This window comes from Canis aureus, chromosome 16 (assembly GCF_053574225.1).
Source record: "Canis aureus isolate CA01 chromosome 16, VMU_Caureus_v.1.0, whole genome shotgun sequence".
Lineage (NCBI taxonomy): Eukaryota > Metazoa > Chordata > Mammalia > Carnivora > Canidae > Canis > Canis aureus.
In genome coordinates this window covers 42,967,738-42,986,624 of record NC_135626.1, presented here as the reverse complement: position 1 = coordinate 42,986,624, position 18,887 = coordinate 42,967,738, and the positions used below count along the sequence as shown (strand labels likewise).

General features: G+C 53.4%; 2 protein-coding genes and 1 long non-coding RNA gene across 18 annotated transcripts in view; 2 read left to right on the top strand and 1 right to left on the bottom strand.

The window, feature by feature from the left end:
• Nucleotides 1-3,485, top strand: part of MAP3K14 (mitogen-activated protein kinase kinase kinase 14) — a 47,176-nt gene extending 43,691 nt beyond the window's left edge. For both annotated transcript variants that reach the window (XM_077853575.1, XM_077853576.1), the window contains exons 14-16: nucleotides 395-539; nucleotides 1,332-1,432; nucleotides 1,794-3,485. In XM_077853575.1, the coding sequence (XP_077709701.1) occupies nucleotides 395-539; nucleotides 1,332-1,432; nucleotides 1,794-1,958 (411 nt within the window). In that variant the 3' untranslated portion in view covers nucleotides 1,959-3,485. The remainder of the gene's footprint in view (nucleotides 1-394; nucleotides 540-1,331; nucleotides 1,433-1,793) is intronic.
• The window catches only part of LOC144286737 (uncharacterized), a 25,676-nt gene extending 12,226 nt beyond the window's left edge, over nucleotides 1-13,450 (bottom strand). For 5 of the 6 annotated variants that reach the window (XR_013354654.1, XR_013354656.1, XR_013354658.1 and 2 more), the window contains exons 1-3: nucleotides 13,236-13,450; nucleotides 12,663-12,797; nucleotides 8,164-8,228 (exon numbers count right to left, since the gene is read on the bottom strand). This is a non-coding gene — a long non-coding RNA (uncharacterized LOC144286737). The remainder of the gene's footprint in view (nucleotides 1-8,163; nucleotides 8,229-12,662; nucleotides 12,798-13,235) is intronic. The other variant, XR_013354655.1, reaches the window with a different exon arrangement.
• On the top strand, nucleotides 4,259-18,887 carry SPATA32 (spermatogenesis associated 32). Of its 10 annotated transcripts, XM_077853585.1 has the most exons (15): nucleotides 4,259-4,396; nucleotides 11,075-11,129; nucleotides 11,990-12,044; nucleotides 12,369-12,494; nucleotides 12,531-12,585; nucleotides 12,622-12,813; nucleotides 15,645-15,699; nucleotides 15,878-16,126; nucleotides 16,244-16,293; nucleotides 17,106-17,249; nucleotides 17,620-17,691; nucleotides 17,776-17,896; nucleotides 18,104-18,282; nucleotides 18,388-18,546; nucleotides 18,733-18,887. In XM_077853585.1, the coding sequence occupies exons 1-15, from the start codon at nucleotides 4,384-4,386 to the stop codon at nucleotides 18,867-18,869; spliced, it is 1,662 nt and encodes a 553-aa protein (XP_077709711.1). In that variant the 5' UTR covers nucleotides 4,259-4,383; the 3' UTR covers nucleotides 18,870-18,887. The 10 variants fall into 10 exon arrangements, 6 of the variants coding, with proteins under 6 accessions (XP_077709711.1, XP_077709709.1, XP_077709710.1 ...); XM_077853583.1 differs by having other exon boundaries at nucleotides 12,531-12,813; XM_077853584.1 differs by having other exon boundaries at nucleotides 12,369-12,585.

Sequence of the window (18,887 nt, the reverse complement as noted above, 5' to 3'; positions counted from 1 at the left end):
CTGCTAAAAGGGTAAAGGGAGGCTGAAGGGAGTCACTCCTTTCTTGTGGAAAGGCTCCCCACCAGGGCAGGGGGGCATGGTTTCTCAGAGTGAGATAATGTGTCTTCCACACACCTGGGAATTGGGGAATGGTTTGGCTGCTAGGGATAATGGGAAGAAGATTTGGACTTGGGTCCCCCTAGAAATATTCCTCCCTCCTCCAGCCCAGGAGCCCCTCATGACCTCAGCCCCCTGCTTTGCCCCCAAAGTGCCCAGTAGGGCCACACTCCAGCCCAGGATGTGAGCAGTCCCTCACCCTGGAGGAAGGCCCAGAGCCCCTGTGCCCCAAATCCAACCAAGGCCAGAGACGGCCCCCCGAACCCGGGGGCCTGAGTTGTATCCACTCTTGTTTCAGAACCCGTCGAAGGCCTCTCAGAGCTCACGGGACACCCTGAGTTCCGGCGTGCACTCGTGGAGCAGCCAGGCAGAGGCTCGCAGCTCCAGCTGGGACATGGTGCTGGCCCGGGGGCGGCCCACTGACACTCCGAGCTATTTCAATGGTACAGCCCAACCCTTGCCTGCTCAGCAGCCCCCGCAGTACCTGATTTGCCTGGATTTAGGGAGCTGGGAGGTAGGGGAGAAGGCACCTGGTGCCCAGACTGGCCATGAAGTCAGTTTAGAGCAAAGGCCCTGATTGCCCAAGAGCCTTTCCTGGTGGGGCAGTGAAGGACCATTGCCCCTCATGGGCTGCCGATGGGGAGTTCCAGAAGGCTCGTTGCTTGGGGCACAAAGCAGCCTCTCCTGGCCTAGAGTCAAGAAATAATGTCTCGAAGGGAAAAGGAGGAATAAGACCTCATGAGCATTTTCATCAAGAACTCAGCAGCAAGTTTGCTGGGGTCCTCCCCTGGGATTTAAAGTCATAAGATGTTTTTAAGTGTGGCTGCACAGGTTACGTGGTGAATTTTGACAGGCCTCTTCCCAGTGTGACACAACACAAGGATCAAGCCCCCACGGCCTGGCCAACGGCCACCCCAGCTCAGACAACATTACTTGTGGGCCTGAGTTGCCCACGGGCTAATTTCGGAGTCTCTGTTCCCACTTCCGTTCTGCTTTGTGTGCAGGTTGAAATACTAGTTCCCCTTCAGAGCCAGGCTTAGCTCTTTGCATCGTGCAAGCCAAATTCTAGGTGTTGATAGAAGACTACCAGGAAGAGCCAGCACGTGTATAGCATTTGGGCTGCTCCAGCCTAAATGTCAGTCAGCTTCCTCAGAGCCATGCTGCGTCCCTCTGCATGGGGCTCCTTAGGGAGCCTCCAGCCACTCTCCTGACGGGTCCCGCTGCCTACCTTCTAGGTGTGAAAATCCAGATACAGTCTCTCAATGGCGAACACCTGCACATCCGAGAGTTTCACCGGGTCAAGGTGGGGGACATCGCAACTGGCATCAGCAGCCAGGTAAGGGGGCAGGTATACACCTAGAGGCAGAGTCCCGGCAGTCAGTGTACCTGGCCCAGCCCTCCAAGAGGAAGGCTTTTGAATAAATAGAACTGGTACAGGAGGGAATGGTTGGCTTCAGAGATCCCCCAAGGTCCCAGGGTGAGCCTGACAGTGGCAGTTGAAGAGTCCTCAGGACCTACCCTCGGGCCAGGTGAGACTCTCTGAGTCCTCTAGGACTAAAGGCGAGAGTATGCCTTCAGGACTGCCTGTTTGGCTGGAGGGAGACTGCCCCACCTCAGGAGACCCCAGTTTTGCCCTTCTAGGCAGCCTCTGAGCCCCATGCCACGATCTCAGGCCTGCTGGTTTGCTCTGCCCCCAGATCCCAGCCGCAGCCTTCAGCTTGGTGACCAAGGATGGGCAGCCCGTGCGGTATGACATGGAGGTGCCAGACTCGGGCATCGACCTGCAGTGCACCCTGGCCCCTGATGGCAGCTTTGCCTGGAGCTGGAGGGTCAAGCATGGCCAGCTGGAGAATAGGCCCTAACCCAGCCTTCCACCACTGGCTCCGCTCTTCTAGAAGCAGCCTGCCTTCTCGGTGCTCAGTGCTGACCCTGACACACAGGCTCAGCCCGCTCCTGGGGATCTGCCAACCCTGGCTCAGCGGTGGGCCTAGGGACAAGCAGAATGCCTCCCAGGATCTCCTGTGACCTGCCAGACCCTGCCAGGAGAACACCTCGTGCCCACATGAGGAGGAGGAGGGAGGCAGGAGGCCTCCTCCCGTGGGGAACAAAGATGGTCTTCTCTGCCCCGGTCTAGACAACAAGCTGACCTGACGTGTTTGGATCAGTGACCACTTGCTGGCCGTCAGGGTAGAGTAGCTTCCGGCCTAGGTCAAGAAGGGGTGAGCAAGTCCCTTGGCTTCAGAGCAGGTGGGAGAGTGTCAAGTGCCTGAGGATGCATACTCAGGTCCAGTACAGGAGTGAGGCAGCAAGCGTACCCACCCTTGGGCTAAAGGGGAGCCCTCTGACCCCCCCTCTTGTGGCCATCGAAGCCTCTTTTTAGATCTAGAAACTCTTCTGACAGAGTCAGGGAAGGAGCCATGCCTGATGCTGGGAAGTCTCCCTGGGAGACGACAATGGCACACCGTCAGGGTGTAGCAACACGGGTCCAGAGCCGAACTCAGCTTCCGCCCAGGACCACAGATGTCTAAGTGAAATGGTTCTCAGTCCCCAAGCACATGTCCCTTTGCTGCTGGCCACCAGTCTTTCCCAGGGCAGCAGGCCTCGAGCCCCGGCTGCAGACCCAGCGCTGCACATCACTCACTGGCACTCAGCCACCTCATCTGTAGAAGTGAAGGGTGGTAGGTGCCCTGGCCGACGGGAGCAGTCTGAGGATGGGGTGTGATCTCATCCATGTGGAAGAAAGTAGCAGGTGTGAGCGCTACTCTTCCCTCCGGCCACGGCTTTAGACATCGTGCACACCAGCTTCCTGAGACACAGCCCAGGCCTTACACTCACACTGGCCCTGCCCTTCCCCTCTCTCAGGGGCAATGCCAACTGCACTTTGCACTCTGATGACCTCAAAGCACTTTCATGGCTGCCCTCAAAGAGGGCAGGTCAGTGGTTCTGCATGCGCAAAAGCAGGCCAGGAGATGGGGTGAAGGGATTTGAGTCTTGACCTGTCTCCATGCGCATGACCCCTCAAACCTCTGGATTTCTTTAAGATGAGCCCCCCCACCACCATCACCACCTACCCCATTTCCCCAACCCAGTCTCTTCTTCAGTGGGCAGGGGGGGGCTGATCAGGACTCATGTAGCATTAATCAACTGTGAATCCTTGTGTGAGGGCCTGCTAGCCTCCACTCCTGGAGGTAAGGGGTGTCCCCTGGGAGTCCTTGGGAAGAGCTCATCCCCGTGTCTTGCCAAGGTGGCCTCTGTCCAGCTATCCACATCGAGCCATTCTGCTCCCCAGGGAGAGACCCCGGCCCCCAGCACATAAAGAGCTGCAGCCTTGGTACTGCAGAGTTCGGGTGGTACTCTTTGTAAGCAATAAAGTTTGGGGTGATGACAAATGTGTTAGGGCATGGCTGTCCCCACTCTTGCCTACCTCAGATACTAACAGCTGCCTCCCTGCGCCTTCTTGGTGGGATCTGGTCAAGGCTGCCCTTTATATTTGGCAAGAACTGTTTGTAGCCCTTGAGTGAGGTTACTTTTCCCACCATCCTCCCAGTGAGAGCTTCCAGTCCTATATTTGCCCTATCCATTCAAACCAGTTAGGCAAGATGCTCCAGCCAGTCGCATCTTGCCCCACCCAGTCCCTGGTCAAACACTGCCAGGCTGAGGAAGAGAGGTCGAGAAGGCCTGGGCAATGTCCTGACGTGGATAGGTGGGAGCACACCAGGAGCCCAGAACAAAGATCGCCCAGCCCTCTCCCAGCCCTGAGTGACCAGGTGACTTTCAGGAGTGGGTTCCTGGGTGATGGGGCAGGGGCCCATCTGAGGATGGATGCCACTGACACACAGGGCACCTCGTCAAATCTGGCTCCACACTCCCTGAAGTCTTGCTCAAGTATGTATGTGTGTGTTGCCTGGACACGTGCACACTTGGGGTCAAGGCCGGAGGGGTCCTGCACCGCAGGAGGGGGCAGGAGCAAGGCCATCCGAGCTTCCCGGTGGCCCTCCCTCTGGGCCTGCTGGGAAGAGCCCCGCAGCCCACGTCTTCGGGGAGCGCTCCGGCCCCTCTGGGGGCCACCCCCCAACGGCTGCCCGCCCACACGCCGCCGGGAATCCGGGGCGTCCCCCCCCCCCCCCCCCGGGCGGCAGGGACGTAACAGAGCTGGCGACATCACAGGCGCCGGCGCCCCCAGCATCTCCGGCGCCCCCCAAAGCCCCCAGCCAAAGAGCGCACTGGAGGCGGAGGGGCAGCAGCCACCAGCCCGCTCCCCGCCTCCCTGACAGAGCCTCGGTCAGCATGGGGGTGACAGGTGGGAGCGGGCTGGCGCGCGGCGGGGCGGGGCGCCGAGGGGCTGGCGGGGCGGGGCGGGCGAGGGGCGGGGAATCGGGCCTGGGCCCCGCGGTGCACGAGCTTGTGCGCACAGGCACGCAGGCACACCTTGGAGTAAAGGCCGCAGGTTCTGGCGACTCTTGGAGGGCTTCTGGGCACGCGGAAGCAACGACTCATGAATTGTCCCAAACCGCTCATAACCCCCAAATCACATTCAGTTGTTCCTGGCTGACGATTGGAGGCTTTGCAGAGAGAAGCAGTTGGCTTCCACAAATACTGGCCTCCTTTGGCCTTTGCACTCTTCTCTAGCAATGAGCAAAAAGCTGTGTGCCCTTTAGGTCTCCACTGAAATGGGGGCTTTCTTCTTGGGACCTTCTCTCCCAGGACATGGGCCAACATTAAAAATGTGCCAAGAACCAACAACCAGAGAGCAGCTTTTCCCTTTCCCAAACTCGTGGGGTGACAAATTTATGCAGACACCTTAAATCACTCCTGTGACATTTATTGCACCCCCTTCAGCTCTTAGTCTTGTGTTAGGCCCTGAGTCTGATGAGTTAACTAAAAATTAAAATGTGGGTAGGACGGCTAGGTGTGTCACACAGAAGATGACACCGGGGAGGTGAGTTGGCCTGTCAGGGATGAGTAGGATTTTGCCAGATGTAAGACTTTCTGAGTGTCTGAAATAGGTGCAAAGGCACTTAGGCACAAAAGCTGCTTTGGGGGAGCTTGCACTCGGGGCAAGGAAGGAGCGGGCTACCAGGAGATGCAACCAGAGGGCAGAGGGCAGACCACACAGGATCTTTGAAGCCACTCTATAGCCTGGATGTGACCAGAGGCTGGTGTGATACAGCAGGCTCACTCTGAGGTCATTAAGCCCAAATTGGAGGGAAATATGGTTGCAGTGGTCCAGCTAGAAGCCTAAAGAGATTTCAAAGAACACAGTGGCCAGTCAGACCTGGGTTCTTCGGGTCAAGGCACTGTTCTTACCAGATGTGTGACCTGTGCAGTTTCATCTGTGAGAGCAGAGTCATGACCACATGGGCACAGAGTGGCTAAGAGGAGGCAAAATGGGAAGCACTCAGCCAGAAGGTAGTCAGTCCTAGGTTTGTGTTGACTTTGGTGTTGGGAGGTGAGGAGAAGCAGTAGGGATGGAGAAAGGGACCTGTACAAAAGGTCAACATCAGAGGTAGGGGAAGTCAAGCTGGAGATGTGAGGGGGGTCACAACCCAGGTTTCTAATTTGGGTGTTAGCATAAAGGATTATCAGGGGAAGAGGGGGTGATCAAGATCTGAGTGATTAGAAAGGAAGATGGGTCAGGCATACAAATCATGCGGGCCACACTCGAATCTGGACATATAAGAGTGTGAACTTGAGGTGAAAAATAGAGGACAAGCCACATGGTCTGGCAGGGTGAGAAGGATGAAGAATTCATTTCTTTGCACAGACTTTTGCTGAGCATCCACCTTGCAGACTCTGTGTGTAGCAGATCAGAGATTCAAAATGGGCAGCCCACACAGTCTGCCCAGCTCTAATAAGGGTCAGCAAGAGGTCCTGTGCTCAGAGGTCTGCAGGGAGTGGGTGGAGGCAACTGGAGGAGATAGACGCAAGGGTTGGAGCTCTGAAGGTCTCCAGAAAGCAAAGCCCTGAGCATCATCACAACAGAAAGCAAGGAACATTTCAGAGATAGGAGACATCTAAGGCCCTAACCAGCGAGAGATACCTTTAGGGAGAGATGTGCAGTTGGTGACTGGAGTTTGAGTCTAGAGCTTAGGAGAAGTGGGAATAATAAATAGAGATTGGAGGAGCTTCTGTGGTCCCAGCCACAGGCTTGGAAGCCCCAAGAGGGCAGAGGCTGTGTGTGTTCATCACTGTGTCCCCTAGAACAGTGCATGGCCCTTATTCAAGGGCTCAACATTTAATTTTATCAAAGAAATTTATGCATGTGATTAAATAGCACTGAAGAGTTTACTCGGTGATGAAAAGCAAGTATCCTCTATAGCACACCCCCAGTCTCACTCCTCAGAACAACCACAATTGTTTCATTTGAACTGTTTTTCTAATTACCTTCTTATCTTTCTACAAGCTATCTTTCTTGGTTTATCAGTTCTAGACATTATCACCTTCCTGCTCTAATGGATCCACCCTTCCCCATCCTCCCAACATCATTTTTAGTCTGCTGATGCTTTTGTAAGTTTAATATACTTATATCTTTATTTTTCATCACTTTAGACAATATCTTTTGATACCACACATAGTAAGATGAAGTTTTTAGTGCCCCTACCTTTCCCTTCAGCTTTCCTCCTGCCCTCCCACCTCCCAACAACTCTAACCTGTATTTTTATCAAGGTTGGTAACACTTACATTGTCCTATAACCACAACTATGTTTTTCAATTTTTATTTATATGTTGATTCTGAAAGTTGAAACCCTGAATTGTTGTGACTACATAACTACTGTTGACTGCACAACCAATAAAGGTACCACAGTTACTTTTTCTTTCTCAGACAGCTTTTCATTTTTCCTGGAGTTTCTGGTTGCCTTTTCCTTATATTCTTTGGTTTTATCAGTCTTAGTTTTCATCTAGTTAACTATTCTGTCAAGTTTTCTTTATTTCAGAAATCTACTACCCAGAACCCTTCATCATCTTGCCATTCTACAGTTAACATCCTAGGACTTAGCCGCTTTCCTAATAGTGGGTGGACCACTATTTCCTTCTTGGCTCTCTTGTTTCACACCTTTTATTTTGTTTTTAGCACATCCTCAAATAACTTCCTTAAAAAAAAAAAAAGAGGAAGTAAATTTCGTAAGTCATTCCATGTCTGAAATGATAGTTTGGCTGGATATAAACCTATACTTTAAAAAACATTTTCCTCAAAATTTTTAAGGCAGCCATTGTTGCTAACTCTGCTGTCAGTATAATTGATTCCTCTCCCCTTGTAGGTGACTGGTTTTTCTACTCTAGAAGCATTTAAGAATTCTTTGTTCCTGGTGCAAATGAACTTTCACAGCAAGGATCTTTTGACATCTATAATTCTGAGTGTTCAGTGAACCCTTTTAAGCCAATGACATCATTCAGTTCATGAAAATTTTGATGTCTCTTTCCTTTTCTATGTTCTCTATTCTTTCTGGATTTCCTTTCTATAACTCAGAACCGTACTGCCTCTTGATCATTTTCTCTCACATAGTCTTGATACTTTGGTTCTACTTTCTGGGAAGATTTTCTGTTTTATTTTCCAAGTCTTTTTGCCAAAAGCTCTTTCTTTCTCCTAATTTTTTAAGAGCATCCTGTTCTTGCTTTTTGGATGCAATATCTATAGTTGAATATCTATATCCCAGAATCACTTAAGGGTTTAGGTATTTTTAAAGCTCCTTTCTGTTTCCCAAATAACCTCTGGTAATCTAGAGTCATCTTTTCTCTTAATCTGTCAATTGCATGTGGGAAGTTTCCTCAAATATCTGGTGATGCTTGGCTGTTCATGTTTAAGAGTGAAATCATAAAAAGCTGATTGGGAACTGCAGGACTGATTCCCTGGCAGATGTCACTTTAGTATGATCAGGCAGGAAACAGACATATCTCTGGTTCAAGAAGATCAACAGAATTGACATCTCTAGCCAAACTAAACAAGACAAAAAGAAAGAAGACAAAAATTACCAATATGGGAAATGAAAGAGGTGGCATCACTACAGAATCTACAGATATAAAAAGAATAATAAAAAAATAATGAACAATTTATGCCAATACACTTACCAACTTAGATGAAATGGACAAGGAAACTCCAGGCTCAGGTTCACACACTTCACCTGTGAATTCTGCTAAGCATAAGGAAGAAATAATACCAATTTTATACAACCTTTTCAGAAAACTGCAGAGAGAATACTTCCCAACTCATTCTATGAGGCCAACATTGTTCTAATATCAAAGTCTGACAAAGACAATGTAAGAAAATTATACACCAATATACTTCATGAACCTCATGTGAGATTTCTTTTAAAAAGTTAGCAAATCAAATTCAACACTGTATAAAATGATAATACGTTATGACCAAATGAGATTCATCTCAGGGATGTAAGATTGATTTTAACATTCAAAACTTACAAAAAAAAAAAACTTACTTCACCATAAATAAGAGAATTATTAACAATAACATATAACATTATTCATGTTATAGCATCTTATATATAACATATAATAACAGAATATAAAAGAAAAACAGGGGCACCTGGCTGGCTCAGTCAGAATAGCATGTGACTCTTGATCTCAGGGTCATGAGTTAGAGCCCCACATTGGGTGAGGAGATTACTAAAAAATAAAATAAAAACAAAAGAATATAACAGAAAAACTATAATCCTCTCAATAAATGCAGAAAAGGCATCAGACAAAATCTAACATCTCTTCTAACTAAAAACTAAGTGAACTAAAGGGAGCCTGGGTGGCTCAGCCAGTTAAGTGTCCAACTCAATTTCAGCTCAGGTCATGATCTCAGGGTCGTGGGATCAAGCCCACCATCAGGCTCTGTGCTGAGCACGGAGTCTGCTCAGGAGTCCCTCTCTCCTTCTGTCCCTCCCCTGCCTTTGTATACACACACACTCTCTCTCTCTAAAAAGAATAAAAATTTGTAAAAACTAAGTGAACTAGGAATAAAAGGGAACTTTCCTCAACATGATAAAGGGCATCATAAAAAACAGCCAACATCATACTTAGTGGTGAAATACTGAATGCTTTCTCCCTAAGGTCAGGAATGAAGCAAGGATGTCCACTCTCAATTCTATTCAGCATTGTACTAAACATTGTTCTCAGTACACTAAAGCAGAAAAAGGAAATAAGAGACATCCAGATTGGGAAGGAAGAAGTAAAACTCTCTTGAGTCACACACATAATTTTTTAAAATTGTTTAAGTAATCTCTACGCCCAACATGGGGCTTGAACCCATGACCCTGAGATCAAGAGTCACACGCTCTACTGACAGCCAGCCAGGCGCCCTAGTCATACACATTGTTTATGTAGAGCACTCTATGGAATCTACAAAACAAAACAAAAAACTAGAACTGATAGGACTTTAGGATGGTTACAGGACATACAACTCTATACACAACAATCAGAAGTTGGAAACTAAAATTATTTCACACACTACAGAAGGTCACCTGAATCCCTAATAGAACATTCCCAAGTTGGGCATAGAGGTCCCTAGTCGAGTCAACCTCAGACTTTTGCTTTCAACCCCTAGTGCCATGATGAGGTTCATACTATAACACTTTCTCTTCCTATCCACACCCAGTTGCTCTCCATGGAAGGGTTTTAGGCTTCCATGGGTGTTGATTATTGTCCAGGGAAATTTTGAAAAGTGAACAAAGGAAGGCTCTGAGCCAAGAGGCCTGGAGAAAAGCAGCACTGGAGGGTAGATTTGAGCTGGAAATGGAGAGACGTGGGGAAGAAGCCAAGAGAACGTGGCAGTCAAGTTGGTAGAAGATTCCAGAGACCACTGAGCTGGCTCTTGGGAGCCTATCCGTGAAAGTACATTCTTAGCCTGGCCATGCGGCTGATCCAAGGTGCCCAGGCCCAGGAGGAATGTGGATGTGCCCAAATCCTAGATGCAGAAACAGCCTCTACATTTCTAGAAAGAGGCCATGGCACATTCTGATCCTTTGGATATAATTCTGGGAGCAATTCTTAGCCAGAGCTGAGGCTGTCATTTCCTGCCACACTTGAGGCTCGGGGGATCCAGCTTTCTCAGTGCCATGACAGGTCCACGATCAACCCTCATCTACTATCCCAGGGAAGAGAGAATGGGACAGCCTGGTGCTCCAACCCCCCAGAGGATGAAAAAGCAGCTTCTTCAGTAAAAGATACAAACCTCCAGGGAGGTTACTGGGGTAGGGAAACCTTCCCCAAGGTGTTGTTCAGTCTCTTCTGCAGAGAATGATGGGAACTCAGAAATCAGATTGCTGTCAGCGTCACCTCAGATCTGCCTAGGAGTGAGAACCTTGGCCTGCACTGGGGTGTGGGTGACCCCAGGATGTGATAGGGTGAAAAGTCTGGAGGAGAGGAAGGGCTTCAGGGTAGGAGGGGCCAGGATTAGGGTGAGTGACAGATCTGAAGCCTGGCCAGAGAAGAGTGGAGAAAGGTGGCAGAGGAGTAGGAATGGAAGGTTGGGGGGGGCGGGTCCCCACGCAGTCACAGACTCCTGAGTAGAGAGTTAAGAATTTCTTCAGTCAAACCTGCATTCAGTTCCTAATGTCGGCAACCATCAGATGAGAGACCTTGAGCAAATGAACCTCTTCTCATTTTTTGTGTGTGTTGAATTAATGAAATAAAGCACAGAAAGTGCCCAACACAATGCTTGGGCTGGCAGCACTCCATAATGGCAGTGAAGCCAGTTAGCATCCATCCTTGTGGAGGACGGTGACGGATAGGGGAGAGATAAAGGAAAGGCAGATTTGAGCATGGAGGGGCACAGATGTGAAGGGCAGGGCTGGTGACACCAGACAGAGCAGGGAGCAAGGGGCAGTATGGAAGAGGGGGAGGGAAAGGGCTGAGATGCAGGATAGGGAGGGAGGGAGGGAAGGGGTAGCTGGAGCAGCAGCACCTGCCCTGGCTCCAGAACCCTCCAGGGAGGTCCCCACCTACAGCTCCTCTGCCCTCAACTCCTTCTCCCTGCCAGGTGCCAGTGGATTTCCCTGCTGTGGCAAGGAGTCAGTGGACATTGTGGATACACAGTGAGAGCCAACTCCTCACCCTCCAGGCCCACCAACCCTTACCCCTTGCCACCACTGCCAAGTTTTCACACACCCCCAACCCAGGATCTCCTTTCCTCTTGCTTCTTTCCACAATCTCCCCAAGGGCAGTGTTGTGGGGAGAGTCCTACCATCGCTCTTCTGCTTCTGCCTCCAGCCCCTGACATTAGTAACGGCTGAGGGGTGGAGGGGCTCACTCGGGGACATGGATGGGAACAGACCCCTTCTGCCTTGCTCTGAGGACACAGCCACCCGAGATGAGGGTGGGCAGGTAGATGCCTGAGGAAGGAGACGGAGTCCCAATGGCTGGGCACTGAGGGCACTGGCCCAGGTGCCAGCAAATTGCCAATAAGAATTGAAGGGATCCTAAACACACACACACACACACACACACACACACACACACATCCTCTGCCTTTCAGATCTGCCAAGCTGAGGTTGGGCAAGTCAGGAGGAGGGCATTGCCTTGGGCTTCCTCATCCATAGAGAGCCAACTTCTGGGCACTGATTCTCCAAGCGAGCTCCATTGGCTCACTGGAATACTTGATTAAAATGAAGAACCCTGGGCCTTACCTCCAACTAACCGGATCCCTCTTTGGGGTAGGGGGCAACTTGGCCAGCTCTCCAGGCACTTCCTAAACTCACTAAAGATTGAAAATGCTAGTCCAGAATTCTTGGTGGATGCAGAGATGTGAAGGGAGTGGAGGAGCCAGGGATATCTTGCCAGCCCCTGTACAAGGTGGGGGGGCGGGTCTTGAGGGCCCCAGAGACCTCCATCCCCCTAGAGTCACCCCACCCACCCCATGGAGGTCTGTCATCCACTCTGTCTCCTTCTGTTGTAGGGGTAGCAAAAACCAACCCCAGTTCCAGCTGGTACAAGAGGAAGATGAGATCAAGGTAACAGTAGGCAGGGTCACCTCTTATGGGGAAGCAGTAGGTAAGGGGCTCGATTCTATAAGGCCCATCTTCCCTAAATCTTTGGCAATTCCAGGCCCCTGTACCAGGCCAGTGTTGGCATGTTCTTGCACACCCACCCTCACCACCTACCCCACCCTGCCTTCTGCCCCAGGCAGGTCTCTGCAAAGAGGCAAGTGGAGGGGAGGGAGTGAGTGATAGGGGGTAGGGCAGTACAAGGAGGAAGGCAGGAGAGAGGGCCGGGGAACTGGCACCAGGAAGGACCTCAGGGGCAAGGCCTCCTCAGCTTTAATTGAAACTTTACAGCTGGAGAAAGAATTGCTAGAACTAGAGCCTCCACACAAGGTGGGCCTGGATCTAGAGCCAGAACTGGAGTTGGAGGTGGAGCCGAAGGCCGAGGACTCCGAGCAACTCAAGTATAGGATAGAGTCCCTCCAGCCCGACACGCAGCCTGACACGCAGCCCGACACGCAGCCCGACACGCTGCCTGACCCGCAGCCCGACACGCAGCCCGACACGCAGCCTGACACGCAGCCCGACACGCAGCCCGACACGCAGCCTGACATCAGCCAGTGGAGCATCAGGCCAAATTCCAGCTACCTGAGTTCAGCAGAGGAGGACCAGGTGTCCACCAACCATCGCTCTATCTGTGTGCAGACCTCTAAGCACCTCTTCTGGGCAGACAAACTCATCCAGGCCTCGGAGCACAGCCTGGAACGGATGACTGACACTCAGCTGGGCAAGAACAAAGGTAAGACCATTAGCCATCTGGGCCAGCAGTCTGTCCCCAAGGACACCACGTGCTCCAAGAAGCAGCTCCAGACCCCCAGTGCCCAGCCAGCTCCGCCAGCCACAGACTCCCAACAGCTACCAAACCCCTACCCATCCTCCTCCAGTCTCTCACCAGCCATCGGTCTGGAAGAGCTGGTCAACTTTGCCTCTTCCTTGGCTGTGGCCTCTTCCAGCAAGATGGACTTGCCCAACTTGGAGCACATGATCAAAGCTCCACCCCAGAAGGCCGAGGCGCCTTCTACAGATCCCACCACCCAGGTGGCCGTGGACCAGCCCGAGAAGAAAAAGCTTACTAAGGAGTTGCCAGATAGACCACCACTTAAAGCCAGGGAGTCACAGAAAGCTCAGAAGCCACAAGACAAGAACTTCTCCCACCCTTACCTCGACTTCAGCAAGCCGGGGATCAAGAGGGCCACCATTAAAGGAGAAGTGAAGCTTCTCCAGCCACCGGCCATGTCCCCTCTGCCTCAAGGAGACATGAAAGAGTAAGTGAGGCTGGCTCACGGCTTCCCACCACAGGGGGTGCTCCAGGATGGGCGGGCCCACTCTTCACACAGCTGGATGGGGGGTGGAAATGGAATGAGGGACTAGGTAGGGGATGGGGCACGCTGTGATGTCTCAAACTCAGTGACTTCATAAAGGCTGCTGGAAACAAGGTTCCAGTGGACTGAGGCTCGGTGCCAGGGCCAGGGCTGGAGGAGGCCCCAGGGACCATGGAGGGTGAGCATCTCGGGGCCCAGGCAAGGACCTGGGTTCAACATGGGAAGTTAGGGTTAGGAAGCTTGGTCCCCAGAGGGTAGATGGCCTCACTCTCATGGGAAATGTTTGAGTTAGCATCCGCCCCGCTGGGAACCTGATGGCCCCAGGCCCAGGACCCCTCTGTGGAGCATGGTGTGAGAGAACACGGCTCTCCAGCGGCCCTTGCTTCCTGGTGACAAATGGACACCACAGAAGGTCAGCTGCCTATCAGCGTGCAGCAGGAAGAGGCCCTCTTACCCCGGGGGGCCTCCTCGCAGAGGCCTCTGGGCTCACCCCTCTCCCTGACCCTGCCACTGGGGCCCAAATGACACTCTCTCTTTTGCGTTGCAGCTCGGTGCCGGGAACCAGGAAAGGGAGTCCATTATTGCTGAAAATCCATTTTAAGGTGTCGTCCCCCACTTCCCCAGAGAAATGACTAGACAAAACCAGTAAAGCCTCCAGTGCTGGCCTCCGGCTCAGACTGTTTGTGCAAACGCTCTGGACTAGTGAGCTTACCTGGCTGTGGCGTCCTGGTCTCAATTTTTTAGGGATGCCACCCATTTTTTTTTTCTTTCAAGACTTTATTCAAATTCTAGTTAGTTAACATATTGTGTGGTATGAATTTTAACCCACCCTCATTTTTTAGCTACCCCAGCCCCCCTGCTCGCCCGTCCCCAGAGGCTCACCCAGCCATGTTCGGCCCCTACTCACTGCCCCTGGCTTGTTCCACTTCACTCACACCTGTCCAGACCTCTCAGCCTGCGGCAGAGGCTCATGACCAGTCTCGGGGAGACCTTGGCACCTTCTCTGAGTCTTTGGCTGTCTTAGGTCATGAAGCGAGGCTTCCTCTCGGCCTGAAGCCGTGTTGGGATCATTTTAGGGGGGACCTCCTGGGGGTGGGCTGGCTGGGCAAGGAGGTGAGTTTGAAGGGAGTTCTTCTGTCTAGTGTGGGGGCCTGGCATGGGGAAGGCACGATGTCCAGGGGCTGGAAGGGACGGGAAGAAAGAAGCCAAAGGACTGCCCCGCTAGGGGCCACAGCCTGGAACTAGAAGTATCTCAAAATGTAGGGGAGAGCCCATATGTAATGATGTACTTCCCCATGCAGCCCAGACACACACACACCAGCCGCTGATTCATACAACACACAGGCACACACATACACACATCCACTCAGTTCCACACGTCCCACGTGCACAAGCACACATAAACATGCATCTCTGTTAGCCAGACACATGTGCTAAACACACACACGAATGCACAAGTCTCCCCATGTTGGGGGAGGACAGGCAATGTCTTTCCAGAGAAAGATCTGGAAGAGGAGAGCTGGGAGCAAAGCAGGGAAGGGAATTCAGAAGTCGGGGAGAGAGGGGAGGGGGAGGCAGAGCCACAGCTTGGGCCCTGGTCAGCCTCCAGACCCAGCAGTGCCAAGGCTCCCTGTCAAGTGAAAGCTCAGCCTCGCAGATTCCCAAGAGCCTGCCCTGCCTTGAGAGGGGGCTGAAGAGGGAGGTGCCCAGGGCCTAGGAGGGTGAGATTAGAAAGGCGTAACAGTTGGGAATGGGGTGGGGGGGGGGCAGGGGCAGGAAACTGGAAAGAGGAAGGAGGAGGAGATGCAGAGGTGAGTATCCCTGGAGGCGCTGGGCTGTTGGGGAACATCTTCCAGGAGTATTTTGTGAACTATGATTTGTAAGTTTACATGGTTTGGAGGAGGAGATCCTTCTTTCCCAGGGGACCTGGGGTAAGGTGGGTCACAGGCCCACCCTGGGCTAGACCCCTCCTTCCCAAGGCCCGACTTCAGGACTCTAAGGCCTGCTTCTCCCTGGGCCTCTGCCAGCCTGTGTTAGCTTCTGGAGTGGAGTTGCAAATTTGGATGCTTTAAGGGGAGCAGAAACTCAAAAGAGTAGAACAGCAGGTCGCCCTGCCAAGAGAAGCAGGCCTGTGGTGAGGGAGAGTGCACCCTTGCCAAAAGATGTAAAAGTCCAACCCAGAGCAAGCCTGAGGGCTGTGGGCCTGGGGCACTGGACCAGCCTCAGAGCCTGTGACTCTGCCTTTCAGGCAGCCCAAGGCAGAAGACCAGGAGATCCCTGTCATCGGCACAGGGAGCGTACAGGTAAGCAGGGCCGGCCAAGGGTCTGCTGGTACAAGCTTCTGCCTGCAGAATCCCCTGGATAAGGGACTGTGAGTGCAGGCTGGTTGGGGGGGGGGGGGGGGGGGCTGGGAGGAGGTAGAGCTGAGCCTGGTCTCAGGGTCCCTGGAGTCTGAGCCCCCGGGTGGCCGGGGCCCCTCAGCCCTGTCTTCCCCCTGCCTCCAAGGCCTCCCCAGCAGCCTCGAAGACTGCCCACACAGGACCCAGGAGAGGAGCAGCCCTGCAGGATGCAGAAGGGGAGGCCTCAGCAGCCCACTGCCCTGCCGGCCCAGAGGGAGCCAGCATCCATCGTGGCCACAGGGGCTGAGCAGTGCTCCCGGAGGGCCAGAGGGTTCAAGCACCTTGCAGCTACCAGCTCAGTGAAATCAGGCTCAGGTGCAGGGTCTCAGAGGTAAGGGCAGGGACTGCAGAGTGGGCCTGAGGTGCTGGGTTTGGAATAAGGCCTGCCTGGCCCCGACATCTCTCTGCAGCAGGTGCAAAGCTCCTTTCCACTCTCTTCCTCCTGAAGCAGCTCTGCAGATGAGAACCTGCTACCCCTGACAGCCCGGCTGCTGGCAGGTGAGGGCCCCAGGGCCAGGAGCAGGGGAGAACAAGGGCATACTCACAGCAGAACTACAAGGGGTCACTTCCCCAGAGTCTGGGGCCATTGGGAACAATCATATTGTAACCATTCCTCAATGCCAGGCTAATTGGCTAATCTTTACAATTCCAGGGCTCACTGATGTGTGTGTGTGTGTGTGTGTGTGTGTGTAAAAGAAGGGAGGGAGGGATTGGTGGATAGAAAGGTATTTGGATAATGGATGGATGGATGGATGGATGGATGGAAGGATGGACAGCATGGAAGGAGGAAGGGAGGAAGGAAATTGGGAGAGAGGATAGGGAAAAATAATCTGAGTTCCCCGCCCCCCCCTAGAATCTGGGGCTATGGGGTCAGGGGTATAAGGAACCCCAGTGCCACTGTAATATTGGCAGGGGCCCCTCAAAGCAGAGTAATTTTACTCACCATCATTAATCTTCAGTGCCTGCTAAATGCCAGGTGCCAGCAGGGCCCTGGAGCCTCAGAGCATTGCAGCTCCAGAGCGAGAGTCCAACGGCCAGCCCTGCCCAGTCTCCTGGTGATGTGACCTTGGACACAAGTTTTGAATGTCTTTTCATACCAACATGTCCAAACACAGGTTTTGAACATGAGAATTGAACGGAAAACTTAACAAATGCCAACACACAGTAGCCACTGTTGTTCTTTAAATGTTATAATGCCCCCAGTGTTGGAGAGATCCAAGTCTTCAGTCCCATTCTGAGCTAGACTGGGCCGATCTCTGGGCCCCTGTGTGTGGGTTCACCTTGTTCCCTGCCTCCCTCCCTGCCCTCAGCGTTCCAGGAGATCTTCAAACTGTTCAGCTCTAGCCCGACAGGCACCGTGGACATGCGCAGCATGAAAGCTGCCCTGCGCAATGTGGGCATCCAGCTGAGCCCACAGGAGATGTGTGAGGCTCTGCAGCAGGCAGACTTGGATGGTGGGTATCCCCACCCCTGGCCTTTTGTCCTCCTTCACTTCTGGCCCTGGAGAATGTCTCCTGTGCCCACAGACTCCCTAGCCAGGTCCTATTTTAAAGTTTCCTCTGCCAGGAAGCCCGCTCTGATCAATACATCTATCCCATGGCCCCTAAACATATTTCTGCTGTGTTAATCCTAATCCTGACTTGGGGATCCCCCAGGGCAGGGACTATTTCTCCCCCATTCAACTGGGATTGACATTTGGCTAGAATTGGGACTGGATTCTCTGATGTCTGGAAGGAACTGCAAACAAGCCTCTAAAGCATATGCAGGGTAGGCCTTCTGCAGAGGAGGCACCCACAAAACCCCTTCCTCTCTCTCTCTTCCCAGGTGACGGAACTGTAAGCTTCAAAGACTTCCTAGGTGTCCTTACTGACAGCCACCGCCTGGCTCAGTGCTTGGGTGAGGGGCAAGGCTGGTGGAGTGGGAAGGCCTGGACTGAGGGGAGATTCCTCCTCACCCTCCCCTCTGATCTCTGACCCCCAGGCCAGGTGAGGAACAGCCGGTTCTATGACCCCCAGGGCCTGCAAACCCTTTTCTTAGAAATGCTGTTCAAGCTGATGAGCCAGGGCTTCCTGCCCCACAAAGTGGTGCAGGAAGTGATGAGGTAAGCCCCTGTCCCCAGCTTCAGGGCCCAGGATGGGGGAAGCAGATGCTGCCGGGCCGGGTGCCCTGAGGCTCCTGCCCCAGAATCGGGAGCCCTGAATTCTGGGTCCGTTCCTGTCGTGCTTTGGTTTCCGGGCCTTCCAGACACAGAGGTGGGGGGAGGCGGGGTCTGACTAGGCGGGGGCGCCTCCCCTCCCCTCCCCTCCAGCTACTACACGAAGAAGCAGCGGGCCCTGCGGCTGAACCCAGGCTGGAAGGGCCGGGCCCGTGGCCCCAGCGGCGCGGTGCGCACTCACGCGAGCCTCACCTTCTTCTGCCAGGCCGCGCGCCTGGGCGGCCTCTCGGGCGCCGAGCTGGAGCGCTCACTGCACAGACTGCACAAAGCAGGTGCGCCCCGGGCCGGGCGGGACCCACCGAGGGGCCAACCCTGACTCGGGACCTGCGGGCAGGACTAGCCTCTCCTTGTCCTCCTCCCGGCCTCCCCGGGGCCAGGTGCGCGCAGCCCCTACTCCCAGATACCTAACTTGGCCGGGCGGACACCCCCAGAAGACCGGACGCGGAACCGAGCCCCACTCCCCGACCTCCGACTTCCCAAGTCCTGCCAGCCCAGCCGCCACAAACTCGGGTCCACCCAGAGGTCCCTCAGCCTGGGTGAGAGCCGCGGGCAGGGCCGGACTCCGGGAGACCCGGAGGGCGGGGACGCTGGACCAAGGCTGGGCGGAGCCTAAGGAAAGAGGGCAGGGTAGCCGGGCGGGTGGGAAGGAGGGCCGAGGGGGCACCAGCCCCGACTCCCAAGGAAAGCAGCCCCCTTGACCCTCCGCACGCCCCCTCCCCCAGAGTTCGTGGGCCAGCCACTAGACTCTCTACGCCCCTGGAAGATGGCTCCCTCCCCCCCAACTCTAGTGCAGCAGCAGCCCTTCTCCCCTTCGCCAGCATGTTTGCGGAAACCTGCTATGAAAAACGTGTACAAGTAAAGCGTTTGCGGAGCAAAA

Coding starts and splice junctions, on each gene's coding strand:
- SPATA32 (XM_077853580.1), top strand. Junction 16,294..17,105: donor GACAGCCCGGCTGCTGGCAG/GTGAGGGCCCCA, acceptor CCCTGCCCTCAG/CGTTCCAGGAGATCTTCAAA. Junction 18,283..18,387: donor GCACAGACTGCACAAAGCAG/GTGCGCCCCGGG, acceptor CCCCGGGGCCAG/GTGCGCGCAGCCCCTACTCC.